Genomic DNA, 20,597 nt, shown 5'->3' on the forward strand with positions numbered 1-20,597 from the left:
TTCAGTGTGGAAAGAAAACATGGACTGGTGCATGTTCAGGGAAAAAACTGTGTATGTTGCACGTGGCAGACCTAAGAAATGGGGGAGAATATGGGATCAATGGAACTCATACCGAGGGGCGATGTGTACTCCTCCTTTTGTAGACACTCCGGAAATGTCGCAGTCCCCATAGCCGAGCATTCCTTGTACTGTATAGATCCTTGTTGACACAGATTACTTGCTCCCTGCCCCCCCCCCCCCCATCCCACTTTTTCATCTATTATTGCTGCGTTCATTGTTTCTTGGCACGGCTCTCCCCCCCTGGAACAGACACCTAACGCATAGCTTCTTTTGCCTCGTTAGTTTTGGTTTATTTATTGTTTATTCATGTATATTTAAAATGTAAAACCTTAACCTCATCCTGTGCAATATCCTATGATTCACACAAACTATATGCTGAATCGCTGCCAGGCCCCCGGGCTGTCGGCTGAAGAGCTGCGTATTTGTGCAATACCAAGTTTCTGTTTCATTTTTATTTATTTATTTATTTTGAAAGTTTTATATAGCGCGGACAAGATCTTTGCAGATATCAGAGCGCTTTACATAGAAGGGGTACATGAGGGAGCATAGTCAAACAGATAAGTAAAGCTAATAGTACAAATAAGTGGATGCAAAGCCAATCATATAAATCAATAAGACAAGTAATACAAATAGGCAAAGGGGTCAAACATGTAGTACAGATCAGTGCAGAGTCTTTAAAGAGTTTGATATAATAGTTCAGGTGTATTTAGCCATGAGGATGGCTTTTACTTCTTTCTTAAAGAGTGTGGTGGAAGAGATGAGCCTGGTTTCGGGAGGGAGTGAGTTCCAGATCCTGGGCGCCATTCCTGAGAAGGAGCGCTTATAGTTTTTTTCCTTCCGGAATCTTCGAGGTTTCAGCAGAAGATTGTTTGTGCCTCTAGTGTTTCTAGCTCCGCCAGAGATTGTCAGCTTCTGAGCGAGGTATCCGGGTGAATTCAGGTGTACCGCCTTGTGTGTCATGCAGGCGATTTTCAGATGTATTCTGGCTTCAAAAGATAGCCAGTTCAGGGATTTCAAGTCAGGGGAAATATGAGAGTGCTTTTTTGACCCAGTGATGAGTCTCGCTGCAGCGTTTAGAGAAGCTCTTAGGGGTGCGGTAGTAGTTAGGGGGAGTCCGCAGAGGGCGATGCTGCCATATTCTATTCGAGGGATGACTAGTGCTTGTACTGCGGTTTGGAAGTCTTTGGCTGGGAGGAAGGGTTTAAGTTTCCTCAGAGTATTGATTTGGAAGTTCGCTCCCTTGGTTGCCTTGCTGATATGTTGCTGCATGTTGAGATTGGTGTTAAGTGTTATGCCTAAAGATTTTGCTGAGTCCACGATGGTGGGTTGGACATTGAGTGCGGTTAGATGTTTAAGCCAAATTTGAGTGGTGGAGATCTTTGCTGGAGGTGAGATCAAAAGGAACTCTGTTTTCAGGGCATTGAGTTTGAGATGATTATCGGCAAGCCAGGATTGGGTGCTTCTGATCGTTGAGTTCAGGAGCTAAATGTCTTTGGGGGATTGTAATTTGAGATAAAGTTGGGTGTCATCGGCGTACATGTGAATGTGTACATTGGATGCTTGTAGCAAGGTGGTGAGAGGTTCCATAACTAGGTTGAACAGAGTTGGGGATAGAGAGGATCCTTGGGGGACGCCTAGCGTTACAGGTATTGGCGAGGACATCAGGTTGTTTCTCTTGAATTTCTGCGACCTGTTGTGTAGAAAGGAAGTGAACCACTTGAGAACAGTTCCAGATAAACCCATTCTTGTTTTAGTAGTTCGAGTAAATTCTCATGTTTAACGGTGTCGAATGCTGAAGATAGATCAAGAAGGATGAGGAGGCAGGTGTCGTTTTGGTCTAGCATTTGAAGTGCGTCGTCAATTATGTGAGTCATAGCAGTTTCTGTGCTGTGTCCTGCTCGGAAGCCTGATTGATGAGGGTTGAGGAGATCAAATTGTTCAATGTGTTTAGTCAATTGAAGTTGTGCGCATTTTTCCAGCAGTTTGGCGAGAGTGGAAATATTGGTAATGGGACGGTAATTGTTCAGATCATAGTGGTCGGCTGTAGGTTTCTTTAGTAAAGGTGTGACTTGTCCAACTTTGAGGGAGTCAGGTATGATTCCTTGCTGAAGTGAGCTGTTGATAATTTTAGTCCAGAGTGGGAGAAGCAAAGGGGTAAAGTCTTTTACAGCGTTAGCAGGAAGGGGGTCTGTGAGGTGATTGGATGGTTTCAAGGTGCTGAGGAGTTTGCCAATTTCTTCTTCCGAGTATGTGCCAAAGGTTGACCATGTAGCATTGTTTTTTGGTTCAGTGGGTGCTATGCATTGTGGTTTGGAGTAGAGGCTTACGTCAATGAGGAGATAGTTTTTTATGTTGTCAGTTTTTTGGGTAAAGAAAGCGGAGAAGTCTTCACAGGATGGGGCTTCGCGCACAGTGCTGAGTGGTTGGGGTTGTTCCTTGGATTGACACGTTTTAGTGACGGCCGGCCCCTGTGGTTGTAGGCCCACAAATGTATTGCTGCAAAAATGAAAATAAAGATTAAAAAAAAAAAAAAAGAGAAACTGACCCACGCTGCTGGACCCGACAATATCCCCATCAGCAACAGTAAAGAACATAATATTGGCTTGTGGGGTGCCCAGCATGCATCCCTCTTTCGTGGGGATACACCATTTGGGGTGAAATCCTGGAAATGACAGGAGTACAACACCTCTGGTGGAACCACACTTGGGCCCACTACAGTCAAGGAGATTAGAGGCTCAGTCATGAAAGAATACATTGATTTACAGAAAGGGAGCTGGGATACAGGTAAAAAGGCTTGCGCCACACAACCATTTCAAGGTCTGGTCATGGGAACAGTATTAGCCTAAGTTAAAAGGGTTACCACTTTCGATGAAAGCTTATTACCAAACACTCACTCTCTCTGTTGGTGGGCAACAGACAAAATACTGTTGAGGGGGGCTTGCGATAAAATCTCATGCACACAAAGAAATCATAACAGGCCAGTAAGAACGACAAAAAAATGAGGAGCTTGTTGCAACAAGGGCACAGCAACAGAAACTTTCAATCCTACATAATACGCTAATGAGGATTTAAGACACTAAATATAGACTCATGCACCACTCATACGTGCTACAGTAGAACACAGGAATTGCAAACCTGAAGATCAAGTCATCTCTCCATCGGACGAGAGACGGTTAGAGGCACTATTTTTCAAAAAGGCAATATGTAAAAGTGAGGCAGAATCTGAAAGTCTGTTTTCAAGATGATAAAATTCCATGCAAAAGAAGGACCAATATCCTAACTCCAACAAATGAAGAGGTCCAATGGTGGAACCATTCTAAGACCTTGTATTTAAAACCACAAGTACAATTAATCCTAGACAGAAACCGTTTCGTTAGCTGGATGAAAAAGACATATTTTCTTCCCAACAGGAGCCCTAAAAAGATCCAAGACATTTGGCACACATTACTAAGAAAAAGCCTTTTTCCTTGGCAAACCCGAATAGATTGTAGGATAACTATATATATATATATATATATATATATATATATATACACATACATACATACACACACACACCTTCTTTGAGATACAATGTTATAATAATGATTATTTAAAAAAAAAAAACGGAAGTAATTCCAACGTTGGTGCAATGCCTCTACTGTGTACGGGCATCATGAGCTGAAAAACTACTTACAGCCACACACCACTGGCCTGTGAGTATGAAAACGATATTTGTTTGCGTCTTAACCATGTGACAAACTAATCCATTAGCATAAAATTCAGACCTCACTCTCTGGAAAAAAATGTTTTTTCATCCAAAATGTAAGCAATAGTAGTACAATCGCCCCCTTGTTGGAACAACTTTTCTCAGCTGTAGAATTAAATAAACCAAATTCATGTTAAAAACTAGTTTGGAAGTTGCTTGCTATGAGGCAGTGGGGGTGTTGTCATTTTGTGACTTTTTATCTTCCAAATGTATTGGACAGAAAAGGAGGAAGAGTCTATGCTTAGGTAACTCAAAAGCGACCAGGACAAGATACCATAGGGTATATTGGGCATGTCCTCTCCCACAATTCTGCTATGTGGGGCTAGTAAAATATGTTAGCTTACTCCCAGATAAACTAGCTGTCTGCTGCCTTTTTCCTCAACAGAATAGTAACAGATTTTCATGCACTAATACGTGGATGTCGAACACTTGCTCACATATTGGCTATGGCTGTAGGGCATTCAGTTTACCATAATATTCAAGAGCAGCACATGTGGGGTAGGAAAGGTAGAAACCATAGTGAATTACCAAACAATTCCCAAAGCAAGATACCGAGGCCTGGCAGTCATTATGTGCCATTATGGACCAAAGGCGAACTCAGAATGGCCAAACCAGGGAGCTGTTAAGGCATCCCGGTGGACACAACCTCTGCGGCATTTCCTCATGGGCGAACAGCGTGACAAGGCAGAAGATGCCTATCCCATACTAGATCTGGACTTTGTAGTAAGGTGCCTCCAGAAAGCACATCAGTTAATTGACTAAAATAAAGAGTCCAGGACATTACACTGGTTCGTGGTCAGGATCCAAATAGTGACTACCTTTTACAGTAGCAACGAATATGCTACTTACCAGTATGCATCTGTTCTTGGCATGTAGGGCAGCTGACATTCATATCTGTGCATAGATCGCCGCCTAGTGTTGGGTCCGGATGATTGCACATTGTTGTCCTGGAAGAGTCTTTGAAGTATCACGAGATAGGTGGCTCCTCCCATGGACTACAGTGCGCATGGGCATCCTCTCCATCCTCAGATTGTTTTTCGCCATTGTGGCAGAGATGGAGTGTAGTACAGTAAGTGATGACCATGCTAAGAGTAATTCGGAGTGCTGCAGCCGCTATAGGTGCCGGGGAGGAGGGTGGGCGATATGAATGTCAGCAGCCCTACATGCCAAGAACAGATGCATACTGGTAAGTAGGATATTCGGTTCGAGGCATGTGGGCTGCTGAATTCATATCTGTGCATAGAATATATAGCAGTCCCTCTATTAGCGGCGGCTGCCCGTGCCAGCTGCAGCAGTCTGAAAAAGAGTTTTTAGAACAGCCTGCCCTACAGCTGCCTGCTGTTTGGAGTGCACATCTACGCAGTAGTGTTTTGTAAATGTGTGTATGGTAGACCATGTGGCTGCTCTACAGATTTCCTCTAAAGGAATGTTTCCAAGGAAAGCCATGGATGCCCACAACTTTCGTGTTGAGTGGGCTCTTGGGGGAACCGGTAATGTGCGCTTAGCCTTTTGATAGCAAATCTTTATGCATTTAACGATCCACCTGGCTATACCTGCTTTTGAAATGGGGGTTGCCTTTGTGTTGTGGTGAAAAGGCAACAAACAGTTCCCCTGAAATCTTTTGTCCTATCTATGTAGTACATCAGAGCTCTCTTGACGTCTAGTGTGTGGAGCATTCTCTCTGCTACTGAATCTGGATTTTGGAAGAACACTGGCAGTTCTATAGTTTGATTCATATGGAACTGTGAAACCACTTTAGGCAGAAACTTAGGGTTAGTGCGTAGTACCACCCTGTTGGAGTGAATCTGTATGAATGGCTCCTGGATAGTTAGTGCCTGAAGTTCACCAACTCGCCGTAGCGATGTGATTGCTATTAGGAAAGCCACTTTCCACGTCAAGAAGTGTATCTTGCATGAGTGTAGAGGCTCAAAAGGTGGTCCCATTAGTCTGGTAAGGACCACATTCAGGTTCCATACAGGTGCCGGTGGGTGTCTGGGAAGAATAACTTGTTTGAGTCCTTCCAGAAAAGCTTTGATGGCAGGCACTCTGAAAAGTGAGAGATGCTGCCTGTTTTGGAGATAAGCAGCTATTGCGGATAAATGTATATGAATGGAAGCATAGGCCAGATTGCATTTGTATAGATTTAACAGATAACAGATGATGTTGTGAGTAGATGCATCTAGCGGATTAATGTCGTTGTTGGCACAATAAATGACAAACCGCTTCCATTTCGCCGCATAACATGCTCTAGTGGTGGGCTTTTTTGCCTCCCTTATGATATCCATACAGTCAGGAGGCAGGTTGAGGTAGCCAAATTCTAAGACCTCAGGAGCCAGATCGCCAGGTTGAGCTGTTGCGGATATGGATGCTGAATGTCGCCATGGCTCTGCGTCAAAAGCCTGGGCGTGAGGTGCAGCCTTTGATGCGGTGCCACGGAGAGTTCTAGAAACGTGGTGTACCATGGTTGGCGTGCCCACGTCGGAGCAACCAGGATGAGAGTCATCGAGTGTTGCTTCAGTTTGCGTTCCACTAGCGGTATTAGCGGTGCTGGGGGAAAAGCGTATGCAAAGATGCCTGACCAGTTCATCCATATCGCATTTCCCTGCAACTGTGGGTGTGGGAACCTGGCGGCAAAGCTTAGGCATTTTGCGTTTTCCCTTGTGGCGAACAGGTCTATGTCTGGATGACCCCACTGCTGGAAGTACGGTAGGAGTACTGATGAATGTATCTCCCACTCGTGCATCTGGTGGCTGTGCCTGCTGAGCAGGTCCGCCATCTGATTGTCCTTGCCTGGGAGGTGTTCTGCCATGAGGAAGATGTTTCTCTGAATGGCCCACTTCCACATGCTCTGAGCCAGATGAGACAACTATGGAGAGTGTGTACCTCCCTGCTTCTTATGTAGTACATGGCTGTCATGTTGTCCGTTCGGATCAACACTACCTTGTTGCACAAATGTACTTTGAATGCTTCCATTGCCATGAAGATAGCCATCAGTTCCAGAAGGTTGATGTGCATCTTCTTCTGCTGAGCTGTCCATAGTCCCTGCACTGTGTAGTGGAGTACATGAGCTCCCCATCCCTGGAGAGATGCGTCCGTCGTAAGTATAATCTGTGGCACAGGCTCTTGGAACGGTCTGCCCCTGCAAAGGTTTTGTGGGTTCCATCAATGCAGAGAGTTGTATGCGCGACCGGTCACCAACACTAGGTCTTTCAATTGTCCGTGAGCCTGATTCCACTGACGTGCCAAACACTCCCGAAGCGGACGCAAATGTAGTCTCGCGTGCGGGTCTATGAAGATGCAGGAGGCCATCATGCCTATCAACTGCATGAACACTCGTGCTGGAAGCGAGTGTTGTGGTTTGAATTTCCGTATCAGCAATTGCATGCTGTTGATCCTCACTGAATTTGGCTGTGCTTTGGCTGCCACAGTGTCCATTGTCGCGCCCAAGTACTGCCGTACGTGGGCGGGCTGAAGGTGGGACTTTGGATAATTCAGTGAAAACCCCAGATTGTGAAGAAGGTGAATGGTGTGGGACATGTGGGTGGCACATTGCTGGGCCAAGTTTGCTTGGATAAGCCAGTCGTCCAGATAAGAGTAGACGTGAACGTTCTGTCTCCGTAGGTGTGCAGCCACTGTCGCCAGGCACTTGGTAAACACCCTGGGTGCTGTTGTCACTCTGAAAGGGAGGACCTTGAACTGAGAATGCTGATTCTGAATGGTAAATCTGAGATTTATTTTCTGTGTGACGGGTGTAGCGGTATATGGAAATATGCATCCTTCAGATCTAATGTTGCGAGGAAATCTCCCTGACTGAGTAATGGTAGAACCTGCTGTAATGTGAGCATGTGAAAGTGTTCTGACAGGATGTACTGGTTTAGGGGCCTGAGGTCCACTATGGGTCTGAGGGACCCGTCCTTTTTTGGGATCAAGAAATACAGCGAGTACACCCATGTACCTCTTTGTTCCACAGACACGAGCTCTATGGCTCCTTTTTGCAGCATGCTGACTACCTCCTGCTGCAATATCTGTATATGCTCTGCGGACATAGGACGGTGTCTTGGGGGTATGTTGGGTGGAGTGGATGTTAACTCCAGACAATAACCGTACTGGATAAGCTGCCTCACCCACCTGTCTGTAGTGATGGATTTCCAGACTGGCAGGAACTCTGTTGTAGTCTCCCCCCGACCGGAGTTATATGGTCGGGGGGGGGGGGGGGGGGGTTAGTGACGAGACGTCACTGTTTGTTTGTGGCGGAGGACCGGGAGCTGTTGTTTCCACGACCTCTGCCCTTGGTGCTGTTTCCACGATATCCACCTCTATTGTTCTTGTTGTAGGTGGTCTGCGTGCCTCCTTTATTGTATTGTGCCTACTGGGACACTTGGCCTCTGGAAGCTCCTCTATTGTTGGAGCGACGAAAAGAACCACCCCTGAACTGCTGCGACTGTAGAACTCCCATAGACTTTGCAGTCTGTGTCCTTTTTAATTTTTTCTAAGGTGGTGTCCACTTCTGGGCCAAACAAGTAATCAGGGTTAACTGGCTGATTGAGTATGGTGGTTTGTATCTCAGGCTTGAAGCTGGAGATTCTCTGCCAGGCGTGTCTTCGTAACATAACGCTTGTATTAATAGCCCTGGCTGCAGTGTCTGCTGCGTCTAGCGCACACTTAATAGATGCATTGGATATAAGTTTCCCTTCTTGTATTAGCATTTCTGCTGCCTCCTTATACGCATCTGGCAAATGTTGTAACAGGGTCTCAAGTGTATCACAATGAGCCCTGTCATATCTGGCTAAGAGTGCCTGTGTGTTGGAGATTCGCCAGACATTGGCCGCTTGAGCTGCCACCCTTTTCCCTGATGCTTCTAGCACTTTAGATTCCTTGTCAGGGGGAGGAGCATCACCCGTGGTCTGCGAGTTCGCTCTTTTACGAGCATTTGAAACAACCAGAGTCAAATGGCAACTGTCCCCTGATATACGTAGGGTCCACAGGTGCTGGTTTGTATTTTTATTCAATTCTGGGGTTTATCACTCTTGCCCTTGTGGTCTCCTTAAAGAAGTCTCCAGCGTGTTTCAGGACACCTTTAAGCATGGGTAGAGTCTTGACAGTTCTCTCCAAGGTCGAGAAGGTGTCAAATAAAAAATACTCTTCAATAGGGTCAGCATGGAGTTGGACATCGTGATTTTTTGCTGCCCTCTCAATAAGTGCGTTAAACGCAGCCGTGTCTTCTGTAGGTGAGGTTTTAACAGCATAGGTATGACTGTCAGGGGCATTTTGTGGCTCCCCTGGGTCAACAGTGTCTGCCCAGAGTTCCGTGTAGTCTTCTGGATCAGTGTCTCCAGGATAACTGTAATCCTCATTGTCACCATCCCCTACATCCACATCTGAATGTGTGGGTGAAAGAGGAGCAGGTTCTTGTCCATATGGTTGTAGAGGTTCGAAAAGAAGAGGTGATGTTGCAGAATCCCTCTTTTTCTTTAATGGAATTTAATACGACTCCATAGGCTGTTTTGGGGCGATCTTCCGCTTGAAAATAGAAAGTCTACCAGTCACAGCGTCTATGAATTGCCTCGACTGATCTTCCTGCAGAGGCTGTCGATGCTTGGTGGCCCCTTCCGTAGTTGTAGGCTTTGACCCCATGGACACCTTCTTGGCCGCTTCGATGCCCGCCTTAGGGGCGAACGCCTTAGGTGCCACTGGCGGCGGCAGTGTAAACAATAGCCTTCTCTTTAATGCGTTGCAGCGAGTCCGACACCTGCTTTGAAAAAGAGGCGGCTGGGTGTGTTGACTCGACGGGGTCCTTAGAGCCACTGCTAGTTGTGGACTCGAGGTCTTTACTGCCCTTTGCTTTGTCGAGTCGACGTTCAGGATCGAGAACGTTCTGAGTTTCGAGTCCCTTGTTTGTGTCTACGCTCTTTGGCGCCGACTTCTTTGGGTCGATGTCCTTGACCTTTTTCTTCGGCGCCCCGGCTTTCGGCTCGACACCCTTTAGCGACCTCCCCGGGTCGATAACACTCTTCGGTTTCGTCGGTGCCGATGGTTCAGAAGCCTTCGATCCGACCAAAGTAATGTGTACTTTCGGTTTCGATTTTGTTTCCGGTGCTTTCGGTTTTGTAGACACCGATGTTTTTGGTTTTGATTTTGATCGATCAACCGATGGCTCGTTGGAAATGTCCGTAGCCGGGCCTTGAGGCGAGGCTGTAGAACTATACGTTTGGTCTTGGGTAAGGCCATGTGGAGATCCTTCAACCTGAGCCTTATAGAGTGTTTTAGTCTCGGCCCCCGTACCAACGGTTGGGCCTAGCTCCTCGCTCGATCTATCTTCTACGGCCCCAATGAGGTGCCGGGTTTTTAGAGACCCGGTGGTGCCAGGGGACCACACCCGAAGACCTCTGAGTTCTCCCTGTTCTGGACTTACAGAAACACAGAGTCTTCTAGTTGAAGTCAGTGATCGAGTTTTATTGGCTGCAACCAAGTAACATGCGTCCTATAAGTACGACAACACGGGCCGTAAGTTCTCAGGAGACTGTTCGTTTTTACAGAACCAGCCTTCTCCTTATATACATAAATAACAGCTGTAGGCAAGAATTCTTGAGTTTATGATATGGCTATACAAATATTTCCACAATAATACAAAGAGCGAAGTCATGCTGGTCAACACATATTTTAGATGTCCAGTTTGTGATGGATTACCCCGCCAGATCCAGAACTCCCATCAGATATCGATGAAACACCAATAAGGTCGGGCACCCTCCCATCATAAAACGGGTCATAAACAAGAATCAGGGACAGGTGTATGTGTATGGAAAACAGGGTCTGTATGTAGTGGATGGTTTATGACATGTTGTGCCTTGATGATATCTCGCTCGGCCACTGGGCGAGGAGCTGCCCAAACAGGCTTGGCTGGAGGCAGCAGAGGCAGTTTCGGCCAGGTCATGGGGAAGTCAGCTAAGGTGGACGTGTCCTTTCTGATCAAACTCGGTCTTAAACAATTGACTATATGAGGGCAAGTCATAAGATGGATGCCGTTTACAAAATGGAGTCTGAGGGTTCGGGACGGAAACTACGATTTAAGGGTGTTAGCATCACTCAATCGTGACGCAAATGTATAGGGATAATGCCCTAATCATTACCGGTCTGTAGATACCAAATTCGTCATGGTACGACGATATTTTGTGACACGAGTGTTGGACCTCGATATCTGTGAAACAGCAGGGTCCGGATTTGCGGTACCACACCAAAGGCCTCATCGTCGTCTCCTACCTCGTCGACGACGTCTTCATTATCGACCATTTCCACATCTGCGTCTTAACTGGAGTCGATCTCCGATGCAGGATCAGACAGGTTCTCTTGAACTTCCTGCTCGACTCCATCTTCTTCAGCATCGAAGATGTTCACCGGGTCAGGTGCCGTCTACTGGGCCTCCTTCCGCCCGCGCGTCGAAAGCGAATTGTTTTCTTGGAGCGGAACCGAGAACAAGCCATACAGCTGGCTTCATCGTGATCCGAAGACAGGCACTTGTTGCACACCGGGTGGACATCGATGTGAGGATACTTGGAGTTACAAACAGGACATCTCTTGAATGGGCTCCGTTCCATAATGGATTGTCGATAAGGCCTCTGGCGTCGACCGGGCCTTAGTACTGAAAAGCCACGCGGCTCTTCTGGACGTCGGGCTCGAGGATGGGGCTGGAACAAGTCCTGGGCACCGATCGCAAAGACAATACCGATGATAACTAAAGGCCATTTGGCCAAATATAAAGTTTTCTATCGATTCCGAACTTGAGTTAACAAATATACATCCGAACCCAATGGCATGAAAAAACAATCTGAGGATGGAGAGGATGCCCATGCGCACTGTAGTCCAGGGGAGGAGCCACCTATCTCGTGATACTTCAAAGACTCTTCCAGGACAACAATGTGCAATCATCCGGACCCAACACTAGGCGGCGATCTATGCACAGATATGAATTCAGCAGCCCACATGCCTCGAACAGAATAAGTTACTTACCTTGGCTAAAAATCTACTGGTGGATACTCTATGTAAATACAGTTTCCTCCCCCACTGTATATCCGTAGGCAGGATCTGTGCACTTTGCAATAGCTCTCATGCACCTATAGGTGGCTCTGGTTCCACTTCAACAATGTTACAGTGCACATGTCACATCCCTGGAGTCATAAGTAGCGCAATGACGTCAGTTCCTCGTCCATTATATTCGGAGACCAAGACGAGGATAAGATCAGACATGAAAGTGCAGTGCAACGTAAGTAAACAAATCCCATTAATGCCCAGAAGTTTGTAACCATCCATTAGAATGGGTAGGAGGATGTGATCTGTGAAGGATCTGCAGCTTAACCAGAAATATCGCTAGAGAAGGTAAGCAACATTTTCCTCCGATGAATACTTTATCTGCATATTCCTCTCATTTTGAATAAATACCATAGCAGTACCATCTCACAGGCAGTAGGTATAAAAGAATAGTTAAGAGCAAGAAATCCCGAAGAATGGAACAAGCTAAATGGCCATTCATTCTCACTTGTGAACATAAGTAAATAGGTTGTATGAAGGAACAACGCAGGGAAATACTCTGCATGCCTTTACCACACACGTTTTACTCTGCATTTGTTTTTAAATCGCATATTCTTTTACTATGTATGCATTTACCAAGCATTATATATATATATATATATATATATATATATATATATATATATATATATATATATATACACACACACACACATACACACACACACATATATATATATATACATTCTAAAATGGTGGTGGAGATGATCTCGATGTGTTTGAATAACAATATGTTTTTGTTTGCTAAACAGTTTATTTTTACAGACCAGAGGAGTAGCTATGGGGGCCTGCTTCTCTCCGAGTTACGCATGTCTGCACATGGGGTTCTGGGAGGAGCAGGTCCTGATGGTGGAACATTCTGATATTATGAATACAAAGGTGAAACTCTGGTCTCGTTACATTGATGATCTGCTTTTTGTTTGGGAGGGGACTGAAATAGAGGTGAGAGAATTTATTGATAAACTTAATATCAATAATCTTAATATCCAACTAACCAGTACTATCAGTTCCCAATCTGTTGTGTTTCTTGACGTTGAGATCTATGTTCAGGAAGGCACCCTCCAAACTAAGCTGTACCGGAAGCCCACGGCTGGTAATATGCTGCTGCATGCGGACAGCCATCATCCCGCCCACTTAATTCGCAGCATCCCCTATGGGGAGATGCTGCGGGTCAGACGCATTTGCAGCAGTGAAAACCAGTGCCGTGTAGCGCAATTGCAGTGTAGGGAGCGATTTCTACAGCGTGGCTACAAACCAGCTATCTTGGATGCTGCCATGACTAGGGCTAACAGGGCTAACAGGATGGAACTCCTTGGTTTAGGAGGTGAAAATCAGCCAACTGTCCCTGCTAGTGTATGTGACAATGATACTAGATTGATCATTGGTTATAGTAACCAGCACAGAGTAATTGAAAAAATAATCAGAAGCAATTGGTCTCTGATTTCAACGGATCCTGTGTTGGGCACTATTCTGCCTCAACATCCCAGCATCACATACAGAAAAGCTAAGTCAATGAAAGATAGCCTGGTATCTAGTAGCCCAGAAGTTGTAACTAGCTCCTGGTTAGACGACAGCAAGGGGTTCATACGATGTTCTAGCTGCAAAGCATGCAAGCATGGTGTGAGTAAAACCGAGGTAGTTACACCTTTATCTCCCACACCTATTAAGATCCAACAAAAACTTAGCTGCAAAACAGAATTCGCAGTCTATGTTTTAGAATGTCCATGCGGGCTCCGGTATGTAGGCAGTACTCGACCTCAGGTCCATAAGCGCATATTACAACATCTTCGTGCAATTGCACATGCTGATCCTACATACCCAGTAGCCAGGCATTTTGAAATAGCACACGGTAAAGATGCATCAACGTTGCGCTATTATGTTATAGATTGCATCCCCCCTCAAAGGAGAGGTGGTGACAGGGAGGCCCAACTCAGGAAGCTGGAGACCCGCTATATTATCTCCCTTGACACCAAGACACCTCAGGGTCTCAATATGGGAGAGGATTGCTACACACATCTATAACCTGTACATACCCATTCTGCTGTTGCATTCCAGTCTAACCTGAACCAATTTCATATGTCCTGTAACTTGAATTTAACATGGAAATGTTGGTATGGCTATTATTTAACATGAACCCTGGACCTTCACACTGTTTGACCAATGATTTTAACCTATCACTTACAAAATTAATGAATTAACATTACTTTTTGCACAATTCACTTTACAGTAGCACTTTTTTGTCATCAGGTCATGTGATGTGTTTGTAATAACTGTGTTGCACAATTGATTATTAGGCGGTTAAGATTTTTATCTTGTAGCAGCCCACATGGGCAGTATTTCTACATGCACTATCCGATCATTTGATACCTTGGTACAAAATGAATTGTGGTTTGTACTAAGGATACATCAGTACTTGTTAACAAACAATGGTGATAATGAATTTTCCCGACAAGTACATAACTAGCGTGGCGACAGTTTTAAATTGTAATATGAACAGTTAAAACTATTTATAGGCTTTTAAATGTTTTTAAACTTTTTGTATTATCAATAAGTTTATTTATTTATTTATTAGCCATGCCATGAACTCTTATTTATGCAATTCTAATGATTGTTGATCTTTGCCTTTGTGTGACTCATGCATTCATGCAGTTATTGTACATCTATATTGTATTTCATTAGAAAGTAGAGTATTTCTTCGCTTTCTATCACATGCGATGACTTGTATTGCACTTTAAAAGGGGTGGTCATCCCCCGTGACGTTTGTCATGTGATCAAGGCTATCTCTAGCCGAAACGCGTCATGGCGGATTGGTGCTGGGCTGAGAACTAAATAAATTCATTTGCACCACGTTTGGGTCTTGCCTGTTCCTGACTAGCGGTGTGGCTGACTGCGCTGCGCTGCGCTGTACTGGGAACTACACGTACCTCATATATATATATATATATATATATATATATATATATATATATATGTGTGTATATATATATATATATATATATATATATATATATATACACACACATATACATATACACATACATATATATATATATATATATATATATATATATATATATATATATATATATATATATATATATATATATATATATATATATACACACACACAATGTATTTGTGGTGGGGACGCCCACACCCTAAACCTACCTTAAATGCATGGTAAAGGCATACATTGTAAAAGCATGTGCGTTCTAAAACATCCGTGGTAAAGGTACAACGTGGTAAAAACTTCATTGTAAAGGCTGTTTCCCAATAAAAATGCTTCGCAAATGTGTGAAGGGAAGCTCATGCCACAATGGGACTAATCTCTTCCACAGAAACTCCCCATGGCAGTGCGGAGGTTGGTTCACTCTAGTGGAATTAGCACTAATTCCTTCTAGTGGCTCTTTTAGTAGAGACATAATAGGTAATACAGACATGGGCCAGAAAAGGACACTGCCAATACAGAGTAACAATGTCCTTTTCTGGACCAACTTGTTCATTATTTACCTATTGCACGAAGCGCTGGTCAGCAGACCTAAACTCCTTCATCGGGTCAGTGTAGAAACTGACTGCACTACGAGAATCCAGCTGATGTAATCTCTCCTCCTCGAAGGTGGGATGGGGCATAGGGTAAAAGGAGGGTAGGATAATGGGTTTTAACACGTGGAATGTGAGATCACCTTGGGCAAGAGAGCTGATTTACTCCTCAGAGATAGATTACTTAGTTAAAAACGTGAATGGTGGCGAGACACTGTTTGCAACTCAATTTAATGTAGCGCTGAGGTGATGGTAACAATAACAGTTTGCAACTGGCAGCATTGTGAAAGTTCAAACCAAGCAACATCAAGAACTTCAGAAACATTAAGGTTCATTTGAGGCATGACAAACGGAAAAAGTGGAAACGTATACTAGTCACTTTAGAAACCTAAAAACGATTGGGGTCTTTAACAAGGAGGGTTGAAAAGGAAGCCAAATAAAAGCTGACAGCTGCAATGTAACCTTTAACTGTGCCACTGTACAACCTTACCTTGCTGGGTAAAAGACACATTGGAAAGGCGTGCTTTCAAAGAACCCACTTCTTCATTTGTATACCACACAAAAAAGTGGTTTCATCAATCATCCTCTAGCAACTTTGTGGAGGAGCGACAATATAAGATAAGAGCAACTAACTCTGGCAGCAGATGAAAGAAGTTTGGGTGTCCCTGCTTAATCTCCAGGTGGAGGTACTGAAGGTGGGGTGTAGAACATGCTCCTTGTGGGAGAAGTGATAGACTCTCAAAGGTAAGTTAAAGTGGAGGACATAGTGAGAAGTGCAGGTGTGCGTACCACACTCTTCTTGGTCAGTCTGGGCCAATTAGAACATCTTGGGCCTGGCCTTGAGGCAACTTCCTCAGCACTCGAAAAATGAAGAGTAGGGGGAGGGAGAAAGGGAATGCGCATAAAGGCATTTTCCCAAAGCTATCAATATATCAGGACTTCTAAAGCGTGGCTAATCAGATGATAGGGTATCCAGGCGCTTGCATGGCCTGGAGGCTTATTTGAATGCCAAGACTTGAGAGCCATTAGGAATTCCAAAAGTGAGGTGATGGTCCGGAGATGTGTGGGAAGGCTGTTCCAGGTCTTTGCTGCAATGTGGGAAAAGGAGCGTCCTCCACTTCTGCTTCGGTAGATGTGGGGAGTAAAGGCAATTGAAAGGGAGGGAGAGAGTATTCTTCTCAATGGTTGGTGCAAGTTCAGGCTGTAGTTAATGTAGGCTGTTCCTTGATCGTGTAGAGCCTTCTATGCGTGTGCCAACATCTCAAATTAGCATCTCTTCTGTATGGTGAGCCAATGGATTTGCCTGAGGTGGAGTGGGATGTGGGTTCGTCTGGGAAGGCTGAGGATGAGTCTGGCTGCGATGGTCAGTAACGTCTGAAGTCTCTGTAGGACGTGTGTAGCAATTCCTTCATCGAGAGCGTTGTAGTAGCCCAGTCAGCAGGTGTTGAGGGCCTGTGTCACAGAGCTTCTCATGTGTAGAGGTAGCCACATGATCTTACGAAGCATGTGCAGAGTGAGTAAGCAATGTGCAACAGATACTGGAGGACACATAAATGTGGCTAATGCACATTCTTGCGAATGCCAAAAAGGGCCACCCCAAAGGACTACCACCGGGCCGAGACGGCACCTCTGGCTGGCAAGATTGCACTGACTCTGGTTGTCGGCCTTGGTGTTTATAAAGCCTGCCAGATGATTGACAACAAGCCAGATCCTATGTGCTTGCGCCCAGGCTAGAGCCTCGAAGCTTCTTGGCAGAGAAGATGGGACCCAAAGCCCCCCCTGCTTGTTCACATACCACATCGCAGTCATGTGATTTGTCAACATCTGGACAGATCGGTGAGAAAGGAAGGTAGGGAAGCTTTCAAGACCAGGTGACTCACCCACAGCTCAAGCAAGTTGATGTGCTGAACCTGCTCTTCTGTACACCAGGGACCTCTGATCTCCAGTTCCTGCAGATGAGCACCCTACCCTAAGGGGAAGGCATCCATCACTACTGTGGTCACTGCTGGTGGTGGGCAAAAGGGATTCTTTTGTGATAAAATCTTCCATATCAAACCTCTAAACAAGTCCACTGCAGTGCTGGGGGGGGGGGGGGTTCTAATGAGGCTCAGCAGATCTCCCATGTGCTGAAACCACTCACAACAGAGTCCAGGTGCTGGGTTCAAGGTGATTGGAGCCTTTTCTGTCCCAGAGGCTCTGATCAGGAGGCCAGCCAACTATCCCTTGGAGTTTCTCTGCTGGTGGTCATGAGATCAAGATGCAGATCTAGTCCTTTTACTCTGGCAGCAGGACAGCAATCCTTCTTGCAGAGCAGCGCAGCAATCCTTTTGAGTTGTTCGTAGGTGTACTGAAAAGTTGGGTCTGAGGCTCCAATATTTATAACCTGGTACCAGCTTTGATGTAGGAGAAGGTTCTGTAGGTTTCTACCCCAAGAGGTGTTTGCAATTTCCTGCCGCTCTGACATGGCCCCAGCTTGCGTAGGGTCACAAAAGAGTATTGTTAGACACTTTGGGAGTGGGCTCAGGCAGAGCATTTCTGATGAGCAAGTGTGGCAGGGGACCGCTCCTCCCCTCATCAAGTCATAGATGGCCTATACTATCAACAGATATTCCCTCCTTTGTCTTACTGTCTGGGAGCAATACACAAAAACCTAAAGCCAGCTACACCTAGTCATGTGATCCAGAAAACAGTCTACAGGCACAAAACTGTTAGGATAAGAAAATGCCATCTTTCTAAAAGTGGCATTTTTAGAATTATGATTTAAAATCCAACTTTACCATTAAAGAGGTATTTAAAGTACAATTTGTTAGACATCAAACTAGATATTCCTACTTGCTTCAAATTGAAAATGCGCACCTAATTAAATGTAATAAGGTAGCCAATGTTATCCTATGATAGAGATAGACCTTGCAGTAGTGAAAAACAAATATAAGAGTTTTTCATTACCAGGACATGTAAAAGTTTAAATGAGGTCCTACTTTTTAACTACACTGCACCCTGCCTTCTGGGCTGTTTTGGGCCTACCCTGAGGTGACTTATATGTATTAAAGAGGAAGGGTTTAGGCCTGGCAAAAGGTTGAGTTTTGCCAGGAGGAAATGGCAGTAAAACTGCATTTACATGCTGCAACATGTCTGAGATGTTTAAAGGGATAGCTTTCCATTTACAGGCCAAGGGCATATGTAGTACCACTTTGCTAGATAATTGCAAGTACATTACATGTGCCATTTGGGTGAAAGCCAATTTTAGATTGTTTAAAGTAGACAGCACAAGCATTTTAACACAAATTAGTAGTGGCAAAGTGCACAGAGTCTTAAAAGTCAACAAATATGGGTTCAGAAAACAGGAGGGTTAATTCAAAGTTAGGGAAAGTCCCTTCAAAAAGGTCTATGTCCAACACTTGCCATTTCCAATAATGCATGGTTGAACCTCGCTAGCAAATATGTAGTGCTTCAGGAGGCAAGGATAGCCTCCCGTAGTAGATACCTTTATGTCCACTGCATCCAGTTTCTTAGATCATCTGTCTGGAGGAGCAGTGGGAAATGCACCTAGGTTCTGTCAGGAACAGGAGGAAGCCTGCACTACCAATCTTTCCGGCAAGAATCACATGGAAAATAGGCTTGATCACCTGGAGGCCACTTGCAGGGGAAGGTGATTAGCTATTTGCGGCCAGGGTGGAAGTCTGTTTGCCCCAAGCTGTCCTGATGAGGCCAGGTAAGGCATCATTAAATGGAAGCAGTGGTTCCAATGCATCAAAGCAGGCTCTATCACCTCCTTAAAGAAGTTAGATTTGGCCTCAACCATGGTTAGAGGCAATTCTTAAACTTCTGCTGCTTTTTTCAGGACCACATGGAATGAAGCTACCTCAGGAGATGATGGCAGCAAGGGGCGCTCTATCTCCATTTCTGAGGAGGTATCAGGACACCCTAGACATTTTGTAACTAACTTATAGTGTCCTTTAATCCAGGAGGTAGCAATTTGGCTGCCTCACTGCTGCCATCATATGGCACTAGAGAGGTCACATTTTTGCTGTAACCGATGTCTAAGTGGAGCAAAAGTCACCCACTGGTGCAGGAGAACTACTGCAACATGCCCGGACCTAGTCTGGCATCTGGGAATTTGCAAAAGGTGAGTAAGTATTCATCAGATAAGCATTCTCAAGTACTTACATGCTTTCTCTCTGTAGCTTTAATAGACTTTGCAGTATAGTAGAATAGTTGGGTGCCACATAAGGCTGCCCAATACTTGGTCCAAGAAGCTACCTGCACACAGAGAAAAAAGTGTATAAGGCTACAAACTGCTAACATGATTACTTCAGCATAGGACATAAGTAAAGTTTATTTATGATTCGGAACTCCAAAGAGGTACCCATAAAAATTTAGCCAAAATACACACTTTCAAAGTAAAGAAATGGCAGAACACAGTTACAATTGGATCTTTTGTAGAACATAGAAGCCAACACCACATTAAACTCAAATATCATAAGCCATAAAATGAGTACAACTTTAAAAACACTTAAAACAGTTAAATGCTCTAACAAAAAATATTTCATTAGGAAGTGCATAAAGTGGCTATCGTGCCTCTGGGCTTAACATATACACAACAGGCAGATAAAAGATATCTCAACCAGTTTCAGCAGCAGTGTGGAAACACAGGTCATGCAAGAAAGACCACATTCAAATTTGTTAACAATTTCATCGTAAGATTCATTTAGGCAGAATACACTTAGTACAAATTTTAAAAAAACACTTAAAATAGTTAAAAACTCTATAGCAAAATATTTTAATAGGAGGTGCATAAAGTGCCTGTAGTACGTCTGAGGCAAAAAGAATAGACAACTGTAAACAGATAGGTCTCAGCCACTTTCAGCAACATAACGATGCAGTACAGACAAAGATGACATGGTTTAGATGCAATGTGTTACTTACCTGTAACTGCAGTTATCCAGTATTGGTATCTTTCATAGATTCACATGCTTGAATCATTCCCCGTCGTCGTGATGGGAGTCCCCGGTACATAAATAAAGTAATGTCACATAGACATATATACCTAGTAATGGGCCAGAGGCCTCTCATTAGTAACATATCCATGTCCTTTTGTAAAAAGGACCAAACTTTGGCCAAGAGCCAATCAGCTATCACCACCCTCTGGAACCTTCCTGGTAGGAGC

General features: G+C 44.6%; 1 protein-coding gene across 9 annotated transcripts in view; it reads right to left on the bottom strand.

Moving 5' to 3' along the window:
- Positions 1–20,597, bottom strand: part of RALGPS2 (Ral GEF with PH domain and SH3 binding motif 2) — a 1,046,762-nt gene that overhangs the window by 136,300 nt on the left and 889,865 nt on the right. For all 9 annotated transcript variants that reach the window (XM_086956407.1, XM_086956399.1, XM_086956386.1 and 6 more), the window contains one exon: positions 19,598–19,690. In XM_086956407.1, coding sequence (XP_086812533.1) covers positions 19,598–19,690 — 93 coding nt within the window. The remainder of the gene's footprint in view (positions 1–19,597; positions 19,691–20,597) is intronic.

Source organism: Lissotriton vulgaris, chromosome 1_1 (assembly GCF_964263255.1).
Source record: "Lissotriton vulgaris chromosome 1_1, aLisVul1.2, whole genome shotgun sequence".
NCBI classification, from domain to species: domain Eukaryota; kingdom Metazoa; phylum Chordata; class Amphibia; order Caudata; family Salamandridae; genus Lissotriton; species Lissotriton vulgaris.